The 16,550-nt window shown below is 43.5% G+C and overlaps 1 protein-coding gene across 4 annotated transcripts in view; it reads right to left on the reverse strand.

Annotated features, from left to right (window-relative positions):
• The window catches only part of TWNK (twinkle mtDNA helicase), a 17,335-nt gene continuing 785 nt past the window's right edge, over positions 1–16,550 (reverse strand). For 3 of the 4 annotated variants that reach the window (XM_033942289.1, XM_033942288.1, XM_033942287.1), the window contains exons 2-5: positions 14,183–14,423; positions 6,036–6,143; positions 5,435–5,576; positions 1–1,131 (exon numbers count right to left, since the gene is read on the reverse strand). In XM_033942289.1, the coding sequence (XP_033798180.1) occupies positions 883–1,131; positions 5,435–5,576; positions 6,036–6,143; positions 14,183–14,304 (621 nt within the window). In that variant the 5' untranslated portion in view covers positions 14,305–14,423 and the 3' untranslated portion in view covers positions 1–882. Of the gene's footprint in view, positions 1,132–5,434; positions 5,577–6,035; positions 6,144–14,182; positions 14,424–14,830; positions 16,538–16,550 lie in introns of those variants that run through there. The other variant, XM_033942286.1, reaches the window with a different exon arrangement.

Below are 16,550 nucleotides of genomic sequence, written 5' to 3' on the forward strand. Positions count from 1 at the left end.
TCCAATGAATGTTAATGGATCTTTCTTTGTGACCTAATCATGTAAACCAAATCAAGTTCCTATTTTTAGAAGATGATTCGGTATATAAGACTAAGAATTAGATTAGTCACCGAAAGATAACAGAAACCATTCAATTCCTAAAAAACTACAACAGAAAACAAAATCTACCCTCTGATTGCATACTCCCTGAAGAAGTGACCACCAGCTTTGAGCAGATTTTTCCAATGGCAGTAGTTATTGAAAAACAAATATTATATGGATATAAATGAAGTCTCAGAGGGACTTTTTGTCCCCTTCCACGTACTCCTTGCAGTACTATGTAAAATCACAGCTTATGTGCAATGGCAAAGATCTTTGCTTTGGATCTGTATTTAAGCCAGGATTCCTTTGGGTTTTTTAAAAGCACTTTAACCACCGATTCAAGCAGTTTGTCCACAAACATGATAACTTCCACTAAACTGCACCAATCAGCTCAAAACTTAGCGTGGGGTGCAGAGAAAAGGGTAAGGAGAAATGTGCACCACAATCACACATTATAGCATTGAGAATGACTGGAACCAGAGAAGGTTCATCTATTTTTCAACATATGTGTGGTTTTCCTTTCTTCTTTTCTGTGACCCCAGTGGATTGCCCTTTGCTCTGTAGGATGATGGAAAGGTGGCTGCCAGCACCACCCAGCATCTCAGACTAATCCCAAACACACAGTTTTCAAGGTGCCAAGGTCCCAGTGTGAGAGCAGAAAACATTATAACAAAAAAAAAAAAAAAAAAGTGGACTTGAAATGACAAGCAACTCATTAAGTCACCATAAACAGCTACTCCTTGCATTTCTTCCTGAACTGAAATTTAACAGCTTAATTAGTGAAAGCTTCCCTGAAATTCTCTATGACTTCTTTTCAGATGTTTCCACTCCAGGCGTCTTTAACTGCACTGTATTGTCATCTTTTAATTTCTTTAACCTGGTTTTCCCTTTGGGGGAGGAGTAGGTGAGCGAAGCTTTGTTGAATTCCAGGGGAAAGGCGCCAACATCGCCATCAAACCTGTTCTTGGCCACCTGCAGATACCTCTTGCCCGGGCCCGTGATTAACTTTCTGTCCTGAAGAATCAGAACATTATCAGCTTCCTGGCTCGCCTGGACAGAGAGAAAGAAAGAGGCGGGTAATTATTATGTCAATGTACTATTCCACTGACTTCAAATTCCACCTAAAATATAGAAAGAAATCCTCAGACAAGGCGCTCAGGCCCAATTGCCAACCAATATAAACAGTGCTCCTAACTGTCAAAACTTTTGCAATGTCCATTCTTTCACCAAAATCATAGTGGGCAATGAATTTCCCTTCTGCCTAATATACATCCCGAGGGTCTCTCTTCACAATGTCCACCCAGCAATCCATTGTGCACATCTCCTTTTCTAAGGATCCTTTCTATACTATAGATAGGAGTCAGTTTAAAGTTAATAGTTATTATTTTTCTACTAGTGGGTAGTTTTTGGTTGGAGGTGTACCTTTCCGAGCATCCATGGGGCAATCTAGCCACAAAGCAATGGATCAAGAGTATTTGATTCATGTTGACAAATTTATTTCAATTCATTGTATTTTTGCTTTTTTACTGATATTATTGTCAAAAATGTTTGACAATTATAACTAAATATTTTTTTTTAAAAACCAACCTTAAAATACTTTTGGCAATGCCAGGCCTTTTCAATCACTACACATACATTTTTTTCTCAATAATAATTTCCATATAGACTATGCAAATTTTGATCTTGCTTTCTGAAAGAATGTTGGTGTCCCTCTACTGAGTAAAAAGGTTTTCATCTCTTAATGAAATGATGTCACACCTCCTGCATCGGGCAGAGGAATAAAGATTTCTGCCTATGTGTCAAAGGTAGTGGCTAGCTTACTGCTACCCACCAAGTTTATGAAATTGTAATTAGATAATGAAAACACTGCCCTTTCTCTGTTCATTTTTCCTTTTTTTTTTTTTTTTTTTTAATAGAGAATGAGGGAGGAAAGAAAGTATAAGATAAAACCTCCCTCCTCCAGCCTTTCCGCTGAGTTATCAAGGGCAGTTCACCTCTTCAAAAGCATGGGATCAGCAAAAGCACCTGAATGACCCAGGAATTTTCTACCCCTGCAAACATCTCTTATTCCATAATTACAAAAGGGTGAGCATGCAACAAAAACACCCAAATTCATGCTTTAGTTGAAAAAATTATTTGAATTGCTGCAGTATACATTTTTTTTTTTAATAAATATTTTTTATTCTTTTTTTAAATTCTTACATCAAGTGAAATACATGTAATACATTCAATTATGAAAAAACACTTGAAATTATTATTAAATGTTCTTACAATGTGAATTAAATAAACCCTTTATCAGAATTTTATATCATATTAATATTACAATAGTTTTCCCTCCCTATCCCTTCTATATATTCTATACATGTGTTATTATATCTGATCAGTAGAATAATTTGTCAATGGTCCCCATATTTTATTAAATTTTTTAATATAACCTTGTTGTAATGCCAATACTTTTTCCATTTTATATATATGACAAATTGAATTCCACCAAAAAGTGTAATTCAATTTAGTGTAATCCTTCCAGTTCTGAGTAATTTGCTGTATGGCGACCCCTGTTAAAATTAATAAAAGTTTATTATTATTAGCTGAAATCGGACTTTTTGTTCTCATTGCTGTTCCAAATAATATTGTATCATATGATAGTCCAACATGATTTTCTAATAAATTATTAATTTGGGGCCAAATTAATTTCCAAAAGGAATTAATGCAGGGACAAAAGAATAGTAAATGGTCCAATGTCCCCACTTCTATCCTACAATGCCAGCATCTATTAGATCTATTACTATCTAATTTTTGTAATCTCATAGGGGTCCATAAAACTCTATGTAATAAAAACAACCATGTTTGACTCATAGATGCTGATCTTGTAGTATGTATTCTCCAGGACCAAAATTTTTGCCATTGAGATGGAAAAATTATCTGTCCTATCTCAATACTCCAAATATCCCTAAGTCCTGATCTCTTTTTTTTGTTTAAAAATTCGTTTATTTTCTTATACCATTTTGCGGCTTGGTGTCCTAGAAAATCCGCTTGAAAACAAAGGATTGGTAAACTATATTGAGTGTTAAGATTCTTCCATTCAGGGAACCCTTCCTGAATGGTCTGCTCCAATTGCATCCATTTAAAATATTGTGTTTTTTCTAATCCAAATTTTTGTTGCAATTGTGAAAAACTAAGCAGTGATCCATTTACTATTACATCTTTTAAAGTACGTATACCTGCTTTTATCCATTGTTTCCATACTATTTTAAATCCACCAATTTTGATCCTGGAGTTTACCCAAATAGATTGATTTAAAGATTTAGCCAATGGATCTGTTGATAAATTGCTTATAAATCTTAATGTTTTCCATGTATCTATTAGAATTCTATGATCTTTATATCTCCTAGGTATTGTTATACTAATGAAATGTTCTGGATGTAAAGGGAACATGAGGCGCCATTCTAAATATAACCAGTCGGGTACATTTTCCATGATCCAATACTCAAGAGCTCCCATATCCAGCAGGTGTCCCATGCTGACAGGGCTTCCATTTTAGACCTCTTTCGAGTGTTATTCAGTCAAAGCACAAGTTGTACACACTGCTCAGGTAAACTCTGTTCTCTCCCACACCCCAATGGGATATGAAATTTTTAAAATACAATTTCACAAGGAAATCAAAAGGCATGGATCTTTCCTTTTACTGTACTGGTTGTTGTTTCATGCCTCATTCTCCAAACAGATGATTTTATAACTTCTGCTCAGAGAATTGAACAGCTCCTAAAACTAAAAACAAGCAAAAAGGAAAATTTCAGTCAGTCTGGGCCACAGGTGCTGCTCTTTAATTGAAGGGGGGAGGGGGGTTGTGAAAGACAAGACAGGAAACAAGGTAAAATATACCTTATGGATTGACCCTGGGCAGTGGAGGCTATGCTGACCACCACTGTACTACGGTAGGGGTGATGACTGCTGCATGATTCACCCCTCCCCCACCTACCCTTGAAGATCTGTTTCCCGAGTATGATAGCAAGGAAGATGGCCACTCCTCTGTAATCTTTGAGACTAGAAGCAAGCAGTCACCTTAAGTGTGCGAGTTGAAACATTTCAAAGATGGGGAAGGAATAAGATGAATGTTACTGGTTATGACTGGGAAATCATTGTACAGAGAAAAAGTGACCTACTCAAACCCACGCTGCATCAGTGGGAAAGTGAATGCTCCTGACTCATAGCTAGTACTACACCTCATTTCAGCCTTGCTAAACAATTATGAAACCTAGTGGCTAGAACACTGGGCTTGACGTCCAGGAGTGCTTGGTTCCAATCCCACAGCAGCTCCTTGTGACCTTGAGCAAGTCACTTAAACCTCCACTGCCTCAGGCACAAACTTAGAATTTAAGTCATCTGGGAATAGGGAAATACCTAGTGTACCTGAATGTATCTCACTTTGAGCTACTTCTGAAAAATGGTGTGAGCAAAATACAAATACCATATTTTCACGTAGATAACGCGCACCCGTGTAAAACGCGCGCGCGGGAAACACAAATTTATGTAAAGAAATTTTTATATACCGCGCATGCCGCCCCGACTCTCCTCTGGCTGCGCCGACTCTCCGTTCGCTGCCCCGACTCTCCTCTGGCTGCCCCCCCTTGAAGTCCTGTCCCCCATTGAAGTCCTGTCCCCATACTGAAAGCCTGATGCCCCCCCCCCCGACGCCCGATTCATCATCCGGAAGGACCGCTCGCACCCCCACCCCGATAGACCGCTCGCACTCCCACCCGAAGAACCGCTCGCACACCCACAGCCTCCCCCCCCTCCCCCATGGAGAAGCTGTCTACCTTGTTTCCGGATGCCAGCGAGCCCAGCTGCTTCCTCTGCCGGCTGTCCCGCCCCTTCTCTGAGCCCTGCGTTACGCTGCTTCCTCTTCCGGCGGTCCCGCCCTTTCTCTGATGTCAGAGAAAGGGTGGGACCGCCAGAAGAGGAAGCAGCGCAGCACGGCTCAGAGAAGGGGCAGGACCGCCAGCAGAGGAAGCAGCTGGGCTCACTGGCATCCGGAAACAAGGTAGACAGCTTCTCCATGGGGGAGGGGGGGGAGGCTGTGGGGGTGCGAGCGGTTCTTCGGGTGGGAGTGCGAGCGGTCCATCGGGGTGGGAGTGCGAGCGGTGGGGGTGCGAGCAGTCCTTCCGGATGATGAATCGGGTGTCGGGCGGGGTGGGAACTATGTAAAAAAAATTTTATATAGCGCGCTCAAGCGTATACCGCGCAAGGTTATGCACGGTTTGTAAAAACACGTATAACGCGTGCGTTATATGCGTGAAAATACGGTAAATAAAATATTGTTTGTTTCTGGAAGATTCTATTTCAAGTCTCTTACTTTTGCAGACCCAAATATAGATGCTGTTTGGAGTTCCTTATCATCCTCTTCCTTCCTTGGATGAATGACCAGGGTCACGTGACAACTATTCTCTGTGGCAAACTTCCTGAAGGTACCAACGATATAATCTTGTAGAGCAAACCTAGGACAAGAGGGAAAGCATGCTAGCAATTGTTTTTGATCAGGAGAAGGAACATATCACATTCCTACCAAAGAAAATAAAAAGTAAAGGACTAATATCTATACTGAAACCCTGAAAAATGTTTCTTCCAATCTTCTGGGGTGAGAGTTAGTAGACAATAAGTAAATCATGCTGAAACTGTACCATTCCCCTTATATACCAAGAAACCTCAGGTCTGCAGCCCCATCCCTATCAAACACCACTGCTACAAAACTGTCCCACTGGAAGAAAGAATTAGAACAAACTGGACAAGTATCAAAAATGCAGGCTGCCTACCCAGCGCTGTCCCAAGGATTGTGCAGATAGTACAGACACAAAAGGAAGCAAGACAGACAGGGATAGTCATTAATGGATATGAAGTAAAAAAAAAAATGAGAGGCAAGAGCCTGGAAGCAGAGACAAATTGTGGGAAAGCCTTACTTGTCGGTGAAGAGCTGCTCCTGTCCCATCATGAACTGGAGGTTATCAATGACCACATGGTTGATGTCATACATGTAGACTGCATGCTGCATGACATCCACAACCATCCTGCCAGAAACAAGAAAGGTATATGAAAACAATAACAACAACAACAAAAAAAAACCTCTCCTGTACAATATTCAAATTTCTTAGAATGGTACATATATCTTCATGCTTGGTCACAAAATATGCTCAGAGACATGAAGGTTGAAACAAGGGGCAAACCACAAGCAAAAAGCCTCACCACCCAATCATTGTATATAGTTGAACTTGCTTGAAAAAAATACACTTTCTTTGGTGCATAAGAAGTCTAAATGATCGATAACTTAACAAGAAAGGAACAGAAAACCCACCAAGTCACAACTTGCACAGGAAGAGTCAACGTCACTGAAGCTTAAATCGCATACTAAAGTCAGGCAGCCATCCAGCTCTGAACTGAAGTCTGGTCAATGGGGCCCAGACTAAGAATCAGCTGTATAATTAGAACTCACATTCATATGTTGCCTTTACTTTGAACACAATTCTAATACATGCTAACCTCCCCCCCCCCCACACACACATTTAGCCACTTCAGGGACATAAAAGGTTCCCAACAAGAAGACAGTGACAGGATAAGCATTATTGTTTTGAAGCAGGGTAAAAGGAAGCACCAGAAGGATCACAGACAAGATGCCCTGAACAGGCCAAGAAGCAAGGGGTAGGATCCTGAAATGGCAAACTGGGACAGAAATTTGGTTATGTGATAAACAGGTGGTGTGCAATGGTAAACTAAGTTCATATCAGTGGGGAAGTGGTGTAGAACACTTCCTCCTCCATATTCGCGGTTTCCGTATCTAGGAATTCGCTTATTCGTGATTTTAAACCAAAAAAAATTCATTTTTTGGGCTATTTTAAGCTCTGTAAGCCCCCCCCTTAAGCCTTACCTGGTGGTCTAGTGGGTTTTCAGGGCAGGAGCGATCTTCCCACGAGGGGAGCTCAAGGCAGTCATTTCCTGAGGGCAATCTGCACAGGGTAGGAGCATGGAAGGATTGCTCCTGCCCCGAAAACCCGCTAGACCACCAGGTAAGGCTTAAGGGGGGCTTGTAGGGCTTAAAATAGCTGGGGGGAAGTGGGGATTAGAGGCAGAACCAGCCTGAATATTATTCGCGGTTTTTTAATATTCGCGGTCCTTTTCTGCCCCTAACCACCGCAAATATGGAGGGGGAAGTGTAGTTAGTGCAGTGGCCTGAGAACCTGGGTTCAATTCCCACTGCAGCTCTTTGTGACTCTGGGCAAGTCACTTAACCCCAGGTACTACTATTATTTCTATAGCATTAGCAGACACATGAAGCGCTGTACAGAGTCACAAAGAAGACAATCCCTGCTCAAAAGAGCTTACATTCTAAACAGCCAAGACAGACAAACAGGATGTCATGGATACAGTTAAGGAGAACGGTTAATCAGCTGGCTGGGTTGGAGGCAGAGGGGAGAACAGGAAAATCAAGACATTTTGACATCACTGATGAGGTTGGCTCTTATTGGTGGCATTATGGCATCACAATCTCAACTCTACTTCCCAAAGACTGAAACTCTTCACACTGCTACTACGAATTATTTCTATAACCCTATCAGACGTACACAGTGCTGTACAGAGTCACATAGAAGACAGTGACTGCTGGGCGTGATGGACCACTGGTCTGACCCAGCAGCGGCAATTCTTATGTTTATGGATACAGTTAAGAGGAACGCTTAATCTGCTGGCTGGGTTGGTGGGCAGTGGAGAGTAGGGTTATGGATGGAAGGCTGTATCAAAAAGGTGGGTTTTCAGCCTGCTTTTAAACAAGGTATCTTGGCATCCACTACAGGGACTACAGGGTTCGGACGGGCTCCACCTGACCAGAAGAGGGAAGAACGTCTTCGGTAGACGACTGGCTCACCTGCTCCAAAGGGCTTTAAATTAGGTGAGTTGGGGGAGGGAACTCATTCTCATCCTGGTGTGGTAAGTATCCATCCCGGTATGGTAAGTAACTACTCCATTACTGAGTCTGAGGTAAGTACTTACACTGCAGTCAGTACTGCAGGGGACAGATCAACTCAAAAGGGACAAACTAACTCAAACAGGGAAATAAAGGGCAAACTAAGTCAAGTGGGAAAATCTCCATGCAGACTGGGCAAACACGAAGTATGGAAGGCTATGTACATTAATGCCCGCAATTTAGGCAATAAAATACTGGAATTAGAGATGGAAATGAGGAGTGCCAACCTAGATGTGGTGGCAATATCTGAAACTTGGTTCACGGATTCCCATGGATGGGATATTGCTATACCAGGTTATAATTTACTCCGCCGAGACAGAGAAGGCAAAAACGGAAGAGGGGTAGCACTATATATCAAGGAAGAAATCAAAGTTACCAGAATCATTGGTGTCAAGTATTCAGGGGAGTCCCTCTGGCTGAACCTTGCCAGGGGAAGTGGCAAATGCCTGTATCTGGGCATTGTATACAGACTTCTGAAACAACAAGATGACATAGACAAAGAATTAATTGAAGACATCGAAACCATCACTCTGCGTGGAGACACTGTACTGTTAGGTGACTTCAACTTGCCAGATATAAACTGGAACAAACTTTCAGCTACGTACAGCAGCAGAAAAAGGCTACTAACTTCTATACAGGGAGCACGACTCAAACAAATGGTACTGGAGCCCACCAGGGATCAGGCGATTCTGGACCCGATACTCACCGATGGAGATAGCGTTAGAGGTTTCGGTAAGTGAGGCGTTGGCCTCCAGCGACCACAACATGGTGTGGTTTCACCTCAGGAAGGGATCCACGAGGTAGAACACATCAACGAAGGTCCTTAACTTTAAGGGCACTGACTTCGAGAGCATGGGAGATTTTGTCTCTGAGGTGCTGCAAAACCAAGACACAACAGATGATGTGGAGGTAATGTGGTCAGCTCTGAAATCTACCCTACAGGAAGCAACCAACCTCTTTATAAGAACCGTGAGTAAACACAGGGCCGTGGAGTCGGTAGATAAATGTTCCGACTCCTCAGTTTTTTGTACTTCAGACTCCGACTCCAGGTACCCGAAATTTCCTCCGACTCCTCGACTCCGACTCCACAGCACTGGTTAATTTTCAGATCGTTAAAATGGAATGTCAAGTTGAGAGAAATGAGCATTTTCGACACCACCTTCTTTTTACTTTTAATCAAGGTTCTAAGGCCGCAGAAGCTGCTCGCAACATTTGTGCTGTGTATATAGTGGGTGCTATAGCTGAAAGAATCGCTCGTGATTGCTATGCCAAGTTCAAAAATGGAGTCAGTAGATAAATGTTCTGACTCCGACTCCTCAGTTTTTTGTACTTCTGACTCCGACTCCGACTTCAGGTACCGGAAATTTCCTCCGACTCCTCAACTCCGACTCCAATGGTTCTCTGCGGAGATCTCGGAACTCGTAAAACAGAAGAAAAGAGCATTTGTATCCTACAAACAATCACAATGACCAGAAGCCAAAGAAGTTTATCTAGAGAAATCTAGAACTGTTAAAACAGCAGTCAGAAACGCCAAACTCCAGATGGAAGAAAATTTATCTAGGAATATTAAAAAAAGGGATAAATCCTTCTTCAGGTATGTTAGTAATAGAAAGAGGAATACGGACGGGATAGTGCGCCTGAGGAAACCCAACGGCAACTTTGCAGAATCGGACTCCGATAAAGCTGAACTACTGAACAAATACTTCTGCTCAGTATTTACCTGTGAGGCACCGGGATCCGGTCCACAGCTGCAAACAAGGGAGAGCTCAGAAGACCCGTTCAGAACTTTTGAATTTTCCACCAGCAGCATCTACCAAGAATTGTCAAGGCTCAAAGTAAATAAAGCCATGGGTCCGGATAAATTGCACCCCAGAGTGCTTAGGGAATTGAGAGGTGTCCTGGCAGAGCCATTAGCTGCACTCTTCAATCTTTCTCTGAGCACGGAAAAAGTTCCATTAGATAGGAAAACAGTTAACGTCATTCCGCTCCACAAAAAGGGATGCAGGTTAGAGACTGCAAATTACAGAGCAGTAAGTCTCATGTCAATAGTATGTAAACTTATGGAAACATTGATTAAACACAAATTAGATACGATTCTGGATGATGAGAGACTGAGGGATCCCCACCAGCATGGATTTACAAGGGGGAGATTCTGCCAATCCAACCTGATCAGCTTCTTTGATTGGGTAACAAAACAACTAGACAATGGAGAGTCCCTAGATGTAGTGTATCTAGACTTCAGTAAAGCTTTTGATAGCGTCCCACACAGATGAGTTCGTTGGGGCTAGGAGAAATATTAACTGCATGGGTTAAGGACTGGCTCAGTGGCAGGGTGGTGGTAAACGGTACTCCCTCTGAAAAGTCGTAAGTGCATAGTGGAGTACCGCACGGCTCAGTCCTGGGTCCAATCCTATTTAATATCTTTATACAAGATCGGTCTCGGGGACTTCAGGGTAAAATTGCATTATTTGCCGATAATGCTAAATTATGCAACATAGTGGACGGAGGTACCGTGCCCGACACTATGATACAAGACATACTTTTACTGGAGCACTGGTCTACTATTTGGCAGCTGAATTTTAATGCCAAGAAGTGTAAAGTTATGCACCTTGATAGCAGAAACCCATGCAGGACCTACACTCTGAATGGTGAGACCTTAACTAGAACTGTTGCAGAATGGGACCTGGGAGTAATCATTAGTGAAGATATGAAGACAGCCAATCAAGTGGAGAAAGCCTCATCCAAGGCTAGACAAATGCTGGGTTGCATCCGGAGAAGTTTTGTCAGCCGTAAGCCCGAAGTGGTAATGCTGCTGTACAGATCGAAGGTGAAACCACATCTGGAATACTGTGTGCAATTTTGGAGGCCACATTATCAGAAGGATGTGCCGAGAATAGAATCGGTTCAACGGTTGGCCACCAGGATGGTCTCAGGACTCAAGGATGTCCCATATGAAGAACATCTAGGTAAGTTGCAGCTATACTCTCTCGAGGAACGCAGAGAGAGGGGTGACATGATAGACGTTCAGATACGTTACTGGCCGTATTGAGGTGGAAGACGACATCTTTTTCCTTAAAGGAACTACGGCGACAAGAGGGTATCCACTAAAAATCAGAGGCGGGAGATTTCATGGTGACACTAGGAAGTACTTCTTCACCGAAAGGGTAGTTGACCGTTGGAATGATCTTCCACTTCAGGTAGTTGAGGCCAATAACGTGACTGACTTTAAGAACAAATGGGATCAACATGTGGGTTCACGTCAAATAAGAACTTAGGGGGGAGGGTTATTTGAGTGGGCAGACTTGTTGGGCCGAAGGCCCTTTTCTGCCGTCATATTCTATGTTTCTATCCAAGTATGGTACCCTAAGTTAAGAGAGTGGATTTATTTTATAGGGATAGGGAGGAGGGGAGGGAGTTGGGCTGGGGTTATGGGTAAGTTCAATGATGTCTGTACATTATGTCTGTCAACTTTGTACTGAAAATGGTTGTTATTCGAAAAATTTTCAATAAATAGATTTAAACAAAGCTATTCGTATGTTCTTAAAATGACAAGCACAGTTGCTGTACATATGCTTGACTGAGGAGTTTTTAGTGATTGTAACTTCCAACCCTCAAAGCCACTGGCCAGTGGGTTGAAAATGCTTTAGGTCTTTCGCATTGTTACTGTTAGTATCCTTATGTTCCTTTCATGCAAATTAATTGAAATTATAATAGGACCATATCAGCAGGACAATTGGGCTCTGAACCCCGACTTCCCTTGTTCTCAGAAGATAGTTCAAGGTGCACTAGAATTTTGCAGTTAACAAATGTCAACCCATGGTACCTACAAATCTTTGCATTAACCACTGGGACCATTCCCAACTCTTTGGGCAATATAACCACGGAATTAAGGCAGAGAAATTATCGGCAATACACATTGAAAGCAGTCATTCTCACTGGGGTCGATATTCAAAGCAATTTAGCTAGTCAGAAACAGCTCCTAGCTGGTTAAATCACTTGTTTGGAGCTAACCGGTAACATTCAATGGCACTTAACCAGTTAATACTCAACTCAACTTAGAGAATGAGACAGTGACAGAATTTGTCACCATCTTCGTCCCAGCGCATACCCTATCTCAACCTCAGTCCTGCTACACCAGCATTTTTCAATGCAAGGCTTTAAGGTCAGTGGCTATGCCCATTCATACTCTGACTCTTCCCTCTCTCCTTAAAGAATGACATGGGGATTGTTTCCCGTGGTTATCCGCGGGGATGGAGAATGTAACAATACTGTCACCATGTCATTCTCTACAATCAACTCAAGGTGTAATTAAACTCTTGAATTTGTTGCTGGAGAATGTGGAGAAAGCAGTTAACTTAGTAGGATTCTAAAAAAAAAAGGTTTGGATAACTGTAAAGAAAAGTCCATAAGCCATTACAGTAGTCCCCCGATATTCGCGGGGGTTCCATTCCAGGAACCCCTGCGAATCCTGAAAAACCATGAAAACGGTTTAACTGCTTTTCCAACACAATCCAAAGCATGTACAAAAACCAGCAATACTGAGTTCTCCAATGGAAGAACGTCCACTGGTTATATCGAATCATGGCTGCTCCAAATTGTTGAGAGCTAGGCAGAGGGGTGTAAACAGAGAAACAGATACCTTTCTTAGTGATTTGGGAATGAAGGAATGCTAAGCACGGTCATTCTCTTGGGGGAAACTGGAGAGGGCAGTGGGAGAGGCAGGAGAGAGCAGCTGGAGCGCTGGCGAGTGAAGGAAATCACTCGCTGTATGCTCCAACCGCCTCTTCCTGCACTAAAGTCGGGCCTTACCAATTAGGAGCTGCGTGTCAAAGCAGCTCCCGATTGGTAAGGCCCGACTTTAGTGCAGGAAGAGGCGGTCTGAGCATACAGCGAGTGATTTTCTTCACTTGCCGGTGCTCCGATTGCTCTCTCTTGCCTCTCCCGCTGCCCTCTCCTAGTCGGTGGTTCGCGATCAGAAAATACCACAAATGACCAGAACTGCGAACCGCCGACCGCGAATGACTGGGGGAACACTTTATTAAGATGGACTTGGGGAAATCCACTGCTTTTCCTAAAATAAACAGCATAAAATCTGTTTTACTTCTTGAGATCTTGCCAGGTGCTTGTGACTTGGGTTGGCCACTGTTGGAAACGTACTAGGCTTGATGAGTCTTTTGTCTATCCCAGGATGGCAACTCTTATGTTCTTATATTCTCATGTTAACTCAAAACGAAAGATTAGGTTCTTAACTTTGCCAATCTTCTTTCTTGTAAATCCAATCCCATCTTGCGAGATTTCTTATATGAAGCTTCATTTACATATTTTTGACCCTCCCCTTATGTTTTTCCTATCTTCTGAATTTTTATACCAGATAACTTGACTCCTGGGCTTCTTTCAGCCCCTTTAAGAAAGCAATAGCACCTTTGGACAAAATATTGGTAAAATCTCAATTGGAGAATTTTGTCCAAGTACCAGAATACAGTCACTGCAAAGTGCTACCATCATAGCAGTGAGCGACAGGCAGAATGGAATACAGCAAATATCAAAATACCACAAATGGTATCGATAAGGACATTTCACAGAAAAAGGAGCTCTATAAGGTTAGAGAGTATAAGTAGGCAGAATCAAAAATAATTTAAATAAACATACATTGAGAGGAAGGATAGTAGGTACATGGAGCAGCCTTCCAAAGGAGGTGATGGAGGCATAAGAATCTAGGAATAGCCATACTGGTTCAAACCAATGGTCCATTAAGCCCAGTATTCCGATTCCAGCAGTGGCCAATCCATTTAATAACAGCCTTAGTTGTAAAGAATATGAAGTCATACTCCAAGGAGGTAACACCAAAAAGGCATTTACCCAATCAGGACATAATCACCCACTAAGAGCATTATGACTATTACAAATACAGCCTTGACAGGAACCCTGCAAAGGCAATGTCACTTTAAACCATCTAGCCTTCCTTTCTAACCTTCCCCAAGCCCTGGTATGGCAATCTAAGAGCTGACTAAAGAAACAAAGGAAATAATCTGCATTACTTCAAGTCAGACCCACCAACGTGTACAGTGGAAAAAATGGACAGATATCCTTTACTTGATATTTTGCTGTCCATGAAAGGTCATGAAGTAGAGTGGAAGGTCCTCAAACTTGTCTGCCCACATTTCATAGTTCTCCAGTTGTTCTTCCAGGCGCTGCATTGCAAACTGAGTCAGCATAACCTTGGCCAGGCGCACATTATTGATTTCAAAACTTCCCCACAGGGTGTTAATCCCCTGGTTGCAGAGGTCCAAAGCATATTCACTGATGAATGTGGTTTTCCCACTGCCTGTTGGACCTATTTCATAATAAACGAGAATAAACACAATCATTCAGATGGCCCTAGGGTTTGCTGTACCTCTTTGCCCAGAAGTGACTTAGATTGAATACACTCCTATCCTCCTACACTCCTACTTGTATCTCTTCCTAGAAAAATCTGAAGCTTCAAAAGGTGGTCATATAAAGTCAAATTACAAATCTGGGTCCATGATTGTGGAGTTATTCTCATTGTGCGCAACTAAACTTTATTTCAATAGAGTCCAAATGTGTAAAGTCCCTGCAGTATGAAAAAGAACAAAAACAATGAAATCAATAGACTTGACAAAACAAGACAATGATAGTTAGTTTACCCGGCCAAGATGAAAAATACACTTTCAGAAATATTTCAGTTATTAAAAAAATAGAAGTGCAAGATCTCAATCTTACCAGTAAAAATGGTCAGCTCCCCTTTCCGATGGCCCTTAAGGACCTTGTTCAGGTCTGGAAATCTGGACCATTTGACACCAGCAACTTGCTCTACATTAGCCAGCTCCCCAAAGACATCCTCCCGTAATTGACGGAAAGAAGTGATGGATTTATGGGCAGCAGGAATCGCTGTTTTAAGTATCTTACCCAAATTTAACCCTTGGGCATAAGCATCCAGAGGACAAGGCTGTTTCTCCCCTGGACGGATAAGAGAACAGCGCTTCAAGTTCAATTTCCGAGCAAAGAGCTTGGAAGCTTCCCAGGAGCGCAGGTCATCCCCAAGCCATAAGATGATCCGTTTAAACTGTTCTAGAAATGGCAGGAGGACAGGGGGTAAACAGCTCACTCCCCGAGGCAAAGCTATGGTTGGTAACCCAGTTGCCTGATTCAAAGCCAGGCTATCAACCTCTCTACTGGTTATGACCACCTGAATGTCTTTCTTTCCCATCAAATGAAGGCCAAAAAGACTGTAGTAATTGCCAGGTTTAGGGAACATAGTTTCCACATACTTCACTAGCTGCTGGTCACACTGTGCAGAGAGGAGTTTCAAGCCTTTTAAAGAGAAGTCTCTTGAACTAAACCAGGGGAAGACCAAGCTCTTGGTGGGTTTGAAATATTTCACGCCAAATTTTTTCAGTATGGCGTTGTTGATCCCAGTAATATTGAAGATGGTTTTGGCGAGCCGGGCCTCCTCCTCCTCCAAGTCGGAGACCCACAGGGCTTTCTCCCAGATCCTCTGCACCTCCAGGCCGTCCAACTCCAGCTCCAGCTCGTCTCGCTCCGTCTCGCTTTCGAGGAGGCTGGCGAAGGTCTGGGGGCTGAGGAAGGGCGAGCCTTCCTTCTGCAGCAGCTCGACGCCGTCCTGGAAGTCTTCCCAGCTGCCTTCCAGCAGCGTGGCTTTGCACAGGAAGCGCCCGGTGGTCTTGTCGATAAAGAGGCTGAAGTTCTCCTTGTCCGAGGGATCGGAGGCCCGCGGGCGTTCCGCGAACAAGCTCGGGGCCCGCAGGCAGCTGTAGCCGTCGTGGAACGAGATGTTCTTGGAGCGCAGGTACTGGCGGATTTCGGTCGCCGACAAGGGCTGCAGCAGGAGATCGGGGGAGGCGGGCAAGTCCTTCTTGAAATGCCTGCAGAGGGGATCCTGGAAAGGACGAGGAAGAGCCGGGGACGCGGCGGCGGCAGCAGCAGCGGGCAGGCCAGCCTTTTTGCTTAGGCGAGAAGAGCACCAGAAACTCTGCGCGGGAGCGCGAGCGGCTATCCAGGCAGGATCTCGAGGCCGCCTATGTGGAGAGGACAAGAGCGAGCGCAGAAGCTGCCCGCGAGAGAGGGATCTCTGCATCGTTTTTTTTTTTTACCCGCCGCTCAGCGTCCTCGGGGAAACCTGGAGGGCTTTGCTAAGCGGCAAGCCGCCCGCTTCGGGCCCGACTCCATCACTGTTCGGCTGCAGAAGCCGACTTTTCCTCTCTCTCTCTTCGCAGCTCTTGGCTCCAGGAGACTGCAAACGCGTTACTAGCGAGGAGCCGTCGCATTCCGTTACCACCGTCCCCAAGCGAGCACTGGGCGACCCGAAGACAAATTCCCGCCACTCGAGGGTTTGTTTTTTTTAACACACGGTGAACTTCCACCCGGCACCAAAACCCCGGATCACTTCCGAGGGGAATGCTTCCGGTGAGTAAAAAAAATA

Source organism: Geotrypetes seraphini, chromosome 4, assembly GCF_902459505.1.
Source record: "Geotrypetes seraphini chromosome 4, aGeoSer1.1, whole genome shotgun sequence".
Taxonomy (NCBI): Eukaryota; Metazoa; Chordata; class Amphibia; order Gymnophiona; family Dermophiidae; genus Geotrypetes; species Geotrypetes seraphini.